At 34.5% G+C, this 8,682-nt stretch overlaps 1 protein-coding gene across 1 annotated transcript; it reads left to right on the top strand.

The window, feature by feature from the left end:
• The first annotated feature begins 236 nt into the window (after nucleotides 1-236).
• Nucleotides 237-8,005, top strand: LOC122606791 (protein EXECUTER 2, chloroplastic). The gene is made up of 11 exons (XM_043779646.1): nucleotides 237-664; nucleotides 2,390-2,506; nucleotides 2,584-2,649; nucleotides 2,861-2,967; nucleotides 3,066-3,147; nucleotides 3,625-4,329; nucleotides 5,159-5,285; nucleotides 5,585-5,736; nucleotides 6,576-6,650; nucleotides 7,166-7,258; nucleotides 7,669-8,005. The coding sequence occupies exons 1-11, from the start codon at nucleotides 353-355 to the stop codon at nucleotides 7,768-7,770; spliced, it is 1,938 nt and encodes a 645-aa protein (XP_043635581.1). The 5' UTR covers nucleotides 237-352; the 3' UTR covers nucleotides 7,771-8,005.
• The last annotated feature ends 677 nt before the right edge of the window (nucleotides 8,006-8,682 follow it).

The raw sequence follows: 8,682 nt of genomic DNA, 5'->3' as shown, positions 1-8,682 counted from the left end.
ACCGGAAATAGAGAAAGTAAAAACCCTTATCAAAAACTTATCATAAGGATATGAACTAAGGAATTATTCATGATATATTTATAGCACGTAAAAACTTATATCAAAACAATTAAAATTAAGTTAATTTTACAACAATTATTATATGGTGACGACATATGAATTATGAACACAAAATCTCTTACAAAATCTTTTAGTATTTATTTTTATTTTTATATATACTTATCCGGCGATTTTATCCACTCCCTTCCCCCACTCTCCACAAACCCTAAAAAAATCCAATCAATCAAATCAATATATATACACACATACAGACCTACAGATACAAAAACTAGTTAGTTAGTTTTAGTTAGTTATGTCTGTTACAAACGCATACTGGTCATCATCAACTATCTCTCAAATCAGACCTCCTTCTTCACTACCATCGTCATCATCCACGTCATCATCATCATCTTCTTCCATTTTTATAAATAAAAAATCATTTAATTTGAAATTCAATGTTTCCGGTAATAATTTTATCAAATCTTCTCCACCGGCTAATTCCGGTTGCCGGTGTAGTAATGGAAGCAGTTCCGAACATGCCACGTCATCTGATTGGGATTGGAATAGATGGACACGTCATTTCACTCAAGTCGAACTCGCCGAACGCTCCGTTTCGCTTCTTCAGGTTTTCTTTATGGTTACACACAGTAAAACACACACACAGTTGAATTGTTTATTGTTTTTAGGGATATTTTTGATTAATTTATTGTTGAATTGATTCTGTTAATTATTATTGTTATATAAGTGTCATGTATATATATATATATATATATTAGTTTAGTCTAGTAGGTAGCCAACAAACATATCTAGTTTCACCCAATGAATTTTGCTCAAATTTGACTTATAGGAGTTGCCAGTCTTAGCTATAGGGAAGACGGAATCGAACCATCGCAGATCAGTCAAAGGCTAAACCATGTTTCCGTACGTTCCGAAATACTTGTTCGCCTTAGAAAGTCACACGGTTTAAGAAAAATGTAATGTTTACAGGTTGCTTTCAATTCAAATGACAGTTTGCCTCTGCCATTTAGTTATTACTTATAGATTTTTGAGTTTTATAATTTTATTTTGAGTTAAAGGTATCATGGGATAGTTAACAAAGTACATCCAACCTTTATTTAGAACGATGACAGTTGTTTTGGGACAAATGGGCAAGGGTTAAATTAATTAGTTAGGTTTATCTTTGGATATTGTTAGGGATGTTAGTATAAATGGGTCAACCTGAGTCGCAGGAAATTAGGGGTTTGAGTCATTTATTAGCTACTCGTCTTAATGTTGAATGTTGGACTGGTGCTCGATCTTGAGCTTGATGCTCACGTGGTTATGTGGAAAGATATATATAATACATATGTATATAATTAAGTAACTACTTCTCAAATTCGAGTTGCCCATTTGCGAGCCTGGGATCGACAAATTTCTCTCATAGTTTAAGTGCAGACTTATATATAGTTTTATTAACTTATTTAGAGCTCAAATATCTCATTTCAGTTGGGGGTAACTTGTTCTAAAGTGCTTATTTTTGAGATTTCATTTGCCTCAATACATACTAATTTAAAGTGGTTTTTTCTTATATAATAAGCAGAACCAAAGCTTCACAGATTGTTGTTGATATTGCTTATATGCTGTAAAAAAAAAAAAAAACAAGTGGAGACACACTTAAGCAAACCCCAACACCCCATAGGCCATAAGCTATGTTAAGTCGGAGTTCAATTATAGTGTTCAACTCAAATATTTAAAGTTTTTAACCAACCGAGTCAGATATTAACTTTTCAAGATCGGCTTTCGAAACTAATTAAGTACCAACTCTTGTTCTACTTTGAGCTCAAGTAGCTCATTGATTGCTCAATGTATTTGCACTCCTAAACTCCACTGGGGAATAAACTTACCTGGGATTTTTCCAACTGCTGTATCTCCAGAACCAACTAGGGGATGCGGATAGCGTTAAAATTAGGTTTCTTGTATGTCTTTGGGATATAGCATCATTTTCAGTAGTATATCAGAATGAAAATATGTAAAAGCTTTTTACGGGGGATGTAGCTATTTATGATTCCTAACCCTATTAATTTGAAGTTAGTGAGTATTCGTATAATTTTTTGAGTATTGTAAAAGGCTTAATGATAATGTTTGGGTGCAATTTACATTTTTTATGAAATAGATTCATATATATGCTTAAGATGTTTATGATATCCTTTCGAATTGGAGGTACCAGGCTAGAGTGTCTGTACTGGTCAAATACAAAGTGAACCGATTATAGACATAGAACCACATTGATATGTTATGGAACTATGTATGATTAAAGGCTTGCTATTTTACTAATATATTTGTTTTAACAAGTTGATTTTTTTTCTTTCAGTTTCAACTAGAAGAAGCAATAGAAAAAGAAGATTTCCATGAAGCTTCAAAGTTAAAAGCTGCTATAGCAGAAGCAACATCAAAGGATAGTGTTGCTGAGATTATGTCTGCGTTGAAGGTCAGATCAGAGTTTAATTAATAAGAAGGTTGATCTGTGTCAATGAATCTGTCGCTCATGGGTTGTTCTCTTTGCAGAATGCAATACATGAAGAGCGTTATAATGACGCTTCGAAATTGTGTAAAGATACAGGAAGCGGGCTGGTAATATTATTGGATTTTCTTAAAAATCTGTCTATATGTTGGATGAGTTTTTGATACAACTGAGGTTTTTATTTAAATCTATTCAATCTGATCTGTACACATATTACCCGTTTACCCTATATGCTCATTTTTCCACATATGTAGTTATCCTTGGTATTACTCTGGACAAGTGTATATCAATATTAATGAATGCTCACTTTCATACCTAAAGGTTGGTTGGTGGGTGGGCTACTCAAAAGATTCTGATGATCCGTTCGGAAGACTTATTCGAATAACACCGGGTGTAGGCAGATTTATTGGCAAAAGTTATAACCCGAGGTATAGTTATAAGGATGAGAAAGTAGAACACCTTAGTCTATCTGCATCTGGTTCACATAATATTTACAATTAACAGTCGTAATGTTCATGTACTACAGACAATTGGTGTCCGCATCTCCAGGAACTCCGTTATTTGAAATATTTGTGGTTAAGGAGGATGATGAAACATACACTATGCAGGTAACTTTCAAATTATTATTATATCATAATTGCAAAGATGGGCCTTGGATCAATGATCTTTCATGGAGGAGAGATTAATCTCACAAAAGTATGTACATTATTGTCATGTTCTCTGTAATGTAGGTCTGATGCCTTCAACAAGATGTGGCAAATAACGTGCCAAGCTGGTCAAATAAAAAATATCACTTCATAAAGAAAACAGATTAAAATGATCTTTAGGCTTATATCTAATGCAGACATTCTTTTGAATAATTTTGTAAAGAAGTTAGATTAATGTAGAAATACGTCTTGTATAGTTTATTGTATTTGTCAAACTAATAACTTGTGAAGAAGGGGGTTTAAATCAACCCAACCTAACCAGCCCCCTTTCTTTTCACACCATAAAGTTTACTCTTTTGACCTGCGCCTGTCTGGCATGCTCCTACCCAGACCCAAACCTCTCATATTGCTTTCTTGAATTCACTCTATCTTTGATAGGTAGTGTTCATGCAACGAGCTAAAGCAAGTAATTCAAAAACAACCTCTCCATCCAATGTTTCATCCACAAAAGGGACATCGATGCCTGATATCGAGAATGCTTCTGTAATTGATGTGAAAGTTAATGAAGATAAACCTGGTAAAAGTGATAGAAAAAGCATAAATTTTGAAGGGGCCACTGAGGACGGGATAAGAAGCGTGATAAATTTTCTTAAAGACAAAATTCCTGAACTAAAAATAAAAGATTTGAAGGTTATGAAAGTCGACGTTGAAGAAGTTATGGAGGATAATGATACTGTGAATCAATTAGCTCAAGAAGATGACGATAAATCAACTTCAGATGAAGACTCTGAAGACGAAAATACTGATCTTGATGACCCAGAACCTGACCGGATTGTTGTAGGAGCAAACAGTGATGAAACAGAAGGGAAAAATTTAGAAATGAAGCTTTTTGTTGGTGGCATCTTACATAATAGAGATGATACTCCCTCAAAAGATGAATTTGTGCGTGTTCCTGCTGAAATAGAAGAAATGGAAAAAGATTCTTTTGTCCTTCATGTTCCTGTTAGAACTCATGATCATGACGGTGAGGAAAGCGGTGTATCTAAGGTCAAGATAGCTGCCATTGCCAATCAAGGCATTTCTGAATTGATGCCTCCTGATGTGGCCAAGGCATTATGGAATTCGGATAAAGTTTCTAGAAAGGTATTGCTAAAGCTGGATTGTACTATCTGTTGAATTCCAGACAGGTCAAATTATAAAAGTTTATTGGATGGGAAAACGGCTTAAAAGCTGTCCAAAGTCCTTTTTAATTATCTACGACCCTGTAACACGTTTTATTAAAAGAATCTGGATTAATGCTTCAAAAATTGTGTTTTTGTAGTCAGAAATTACAAATAAAGCTTTTTTATTAAGAGTGTAAAAATGCGTTCTAGTAATTCAAATATACAAATTAGTTTTTCTCAAATGCATACAGAAATAGAGAAACAGTTGTTGGCGGGTCAACCCAACCCAGCCCTCTTCAACTGGATTAAAATCGACTATCCCAACCTAAAGCAGTTTTATCTGCTGCCTCATCTTCCCATGTTGCCACCTTTAATGGTCAAGCGGGATGAGTTACAGTTATCATGATATATATTATTACATAAATTGTTTTACTTATAGTAATGAATTCCAAACTTCATTAACTGCATCTTGGTCTCTTTTGATCTGCTAGAGCCATTGCCTTATAAGCTATATTTTATTTTACCTGTTTGGCCTGCTAGAGATAAATACATATCCTAAATGACCTATTTATATACAAGTGGGCCGATTTTGTCACCGCCAGGTTTATGATGGTTAGTTGCGGTTATATACACATGGCATTTGGTTCTGCGAACAGAAAAAATACGTCCACTGTATTTTGAAGCTGTGGGACTTGGTATTTATATCCAAATATTGTTCTGTGTACATGTTAATTTCTGCAAATGTAGTTCAAATGTTTCAGAAGTTGTATATCATTGACAAAGAGACTTCCATTGCTATAAATATGCAGGTCTCGAGGGATGTTCGTGAAATTGTCAAGTTTGCAGTTAGTCAGGCAAAGAAGCGGGAGAAATTGTCCGAGTACACAAATTTTTGTCGGATCACCACATCTAGGGGTGATTTAGATCCGTTTGATGGTAAGACTCTTTTCTTATCTTCCGTTGGTGTTTGTCTAGACATGGTTGTAAAACTTACCAATTGGTACTTGAGTGGTCAGCTACCTTGTAGAGAGGAATCGGCTTAGGCGGGGGACTGGGGAGATTGAAATGTTTATATATAAGATTGACCTCTAAGGCTCTAACTAATCAAATAATTATAAGCTTAATTCAATCAATAAAACTGATAGTTGAAGTCTTGGTAATCAAATAATCAGTTCCAATATGCAAACCCATAATAAAGAGGACTCTTTTAAGATGATGTGTCGGTTTCTTTATAGGTCTTTATGTTGGTGCTTTTGGCCCATATGGTACTGAGGTGGTACAGTTGAAGCGTAAATATGGCAACTGGGGTGGTGGGAATGATGTTGAGTTTTTTGAGTATGTTGAAGCTGTAAAAGTGACTGGTGATTTGAATGTTCCTGCTGGCCAGGTTAGTTACTTTTCATCTTCTTTTTTAGTTTCGACAACTATAAGTTTTAGCGAGAATGTTGATCCGTTTTCTAGTGAACTGGTCAATTCAGGCTATGTTCTTTTAAAGGGGGCTGGGTGAAACAAAAAACTAGCTAAAAATGAAACATGTCAAGTGGGCCGAGGAGGTCAGAGTGTCAAACAGGTCAAGTCGCTCAAAATTACTATGTTCTATCTAAATTACCCATAATGCATTCAACCAAAAAGTTCAACACCAATTGTTTAAACCAAATTATTCAGCTTGACTAAACTTAATTACAACCATGGACTATGCCGTCATCGTCAAATGTATCAACCTCTTCCTCAGAATCTTCACCAATCAAGCTTACATAAGATGCAGGTGTTGATGATGAAGGTCTTGATGATGATAAATGAGAAAAATAGAAAACTGAGTTTTAGAAAAAAAGGAAGAAAACTTGCCTGACGTTGAATGGAGAATATGTTGATGAATGAAGGATAATCCGATGATAATGATGATATATTCTGATTTATTTTGTTGTGAGTCGCATTGCACCTAGGCGGACTAGGCGAGCACCTTTGACAACACTGCACTCAAAATGTATTTGTTAATTTCATTCATACAACACTAAATTGCCTTGTTAAGATGTCTAAATTATACAACACTATACAATTAGCATAAAAGTTCTGGACAAATTTCAGATTAATTGACCTGACCTGTTTATGTTACAAAAGATTACCAGTTTTGACCTGTTACCCAACACGATCAGTTTACCACCTTTACCTTATGTCGTTTGTTGTACATCTTATGGTAAGTTTGAACTGGCTTTTTTCTATGTTTAGGTGACATTCCGTGCTAAAATTGCAAAAGGAGGCCATTTTTCGAACCGTGGAATGTATCCAGATGAATTAGGAGTGGTAATTTTGCTTACTTCTCATTATTTTAAAGTCTTAATCTGTTCATAGTCTTCTATTTATCCCCTTTTGATTCTTTTTTTTTTTTTTTTTGCTATTAGTATGGACAGTGTTCTTTCCCTTTGTTCTTTGTTCCATTATTTATGGTGGTTAAGTGATATTATGGAGGCAGTCTAAGGGTTGACATTAATGCCTTAGAGGTAGTAAGTTCAACCCATCTACTCATAAACTGGTTATCTGTAGCAGTTAAAATGGTGAAAGTCAGCATGCTAAGCATAAAAGGAAACATGTCAAGTTTGATAAATACATTGAAGGTTTCTTAGCGTTTATTTGACCAGTACGGAGTACCCATTCTGTCTCATTATCCAACTCGCTCAAACTGCCTATTTTCCACTTGTACTTGATATCAATACCATATCATTTTATTTTATTGTGCAATTGACTTACAGTCCCACGTAGGCACATGCTGTTAGCTTAGTTGATGCAAATTAATCTCAATTATCGACTAATTCTGCCAGGTTGCAAGTTACAAAGGTCAAGGTAGGATTGCTGAATTTGGTTTTAAAAATCCGAAGTGGGTGGAAGGAGAACTTCTCCAACTTAATGGCAAGGTATGTTATGTTGGCATATATCATCTTTCTGTTACCTACTTGCATAGAGATGCACAATGTAAACCATTTATTTGAATTAGGTCAATATGGATTGTATACGGGTTAAATGCAGAAATCTGGCTTGAAATGGGTAGCATTTTGCATGATGTGTATTCAATTACATAAATTGTCGCAAATTGTTTTATTTGAAAGACTTATTATTTTAATGGTTTTTGTTAAATATCATGTTTAATACATTGGTTATGTACAAAGTTCATAAGATGTGACAATGAGTGTTGTTAGGTCTGCCCAATTTGACCCAGCCCGTTGAACCCGCACATGCAATTCACCTTTTATAAATTGGAACCCATTTTGACTCTAATACATAAGTTAAGTCAATAATAGAACTGATTTGTGTAATTATTTTACAGGGCATGGGACCATACGTCAAAGGTGCTGACCTTGGTTTTCTCTATGTTGTCCCTGAGCAAAGTTTTCTCGTGCTATTTAACCGTTTGAGACTACCAGAATAAGCATCTGAACCATGCTACAAGATTTTGATGAGATCTCTTTGTTTCTCAAAGGGGTATCCTACCCTTGCCTCTACGTCCCCAACAATGTTGTAACTATTAAAATCGCCTTTTTTTTTCTACTTGTCATAAATGTTAGCAGTATTATCTACAAATATATATATGTTTTTATAGAGAATATATGTGTTGCCCTTATAATGATTACTTAAGCTACATACGGAATAGATTTTTTGTTCAATTATTAGTCGAACTTCTGGGTCCCGCCAATGTACATGACATTTAGTGTTTGCATTATTAGAGGTTTAAGTCCAGATGATCATGCAAATTAAAAAGTGAAAAATAGCTTTAAGGAAAGGTAGATGATGGGGTCTTTATATATTTACAAATCCTGTATACTGTTATGTATTCAATATTCAATTTGTGCTCATGCATAGTTGTAGTGTGATTGATTTGCTTTATAGAGTTAAAAGCATTAAAGCTAAAGGGGCAGGTTTTGTTGAACAAATGATCTTTAGATAAAGCAGAGTAAGTGGATGCTGATGTTATTTTACTTGACGCATCAAAAAGAATTCTGAGCGTATACTTTTGATTATAGTTTTCAGATTATGACATTAGATTGGAGGTGGTGTTAACTTAGACAAAGCGTAACCAAAAAACAAAAAAACGATGCAATCTAGAACCACTTTGTTTATAATTAGCGCGGTCCTAAATTGGATCTTAAGTCTAATATATTGTTTTGAGATCTTGCTTTTGAGAATAGACACACAAATTACCTTGTTTATAGTTTAAAAATGATGATAATTCTGTTAAAAATGACAAATTCCGTTGCAGGCTGCTTACAAATTTTGGTTTCTAAAATTTGTAGAAGAGAGAACTGATAAGTACGCACCGCTTATGGAGGTGTTGTCTTGTATG

This window comes from Erigeron canadensis, chromosome 7 (assembly GCF_010389155.1).
Source record: "Erigeron canadensis isolate Cc75 chromosome 7, C_canadensis_v1, whole genome shotgun sequence".
NCBI classification, from domain to species: Eukaryota; Viridiplantae; Streptophyta; class Magnoliopsida; order Asterales; family Asteraceae; genus Erigeron; species Erigeron canadensis.
Note: the sequence above shows the minus strand (reverse complement) of the source record. Positions and strands in the feature narration are given on the sequence as shown.

Bases quoted from the DNA above. Each gene is read 5' to 3' on its own strand.
- LOC122606791 (XM_043779646.1), top strand. From the start codon at position 353: ATGTCTGTTACAAACGCATACTGGTCATCATCAACTATCTCTCAAATC. The intron at 2,650-2,860 runs GTAATATTATTG...TCATACCTAAAG, and splicing joins AAGATACAGGAAGCGGGCTG to GTTGGTTGGTGGGTGGGCTA. The intron at 5,737-6,575 runs GTTAGTTACTTT...TTCTATGTTTAG, and splicing joins TGAATGTTCCTGCTGGCCAG to GTGACATTCCGTGCTAAAAT.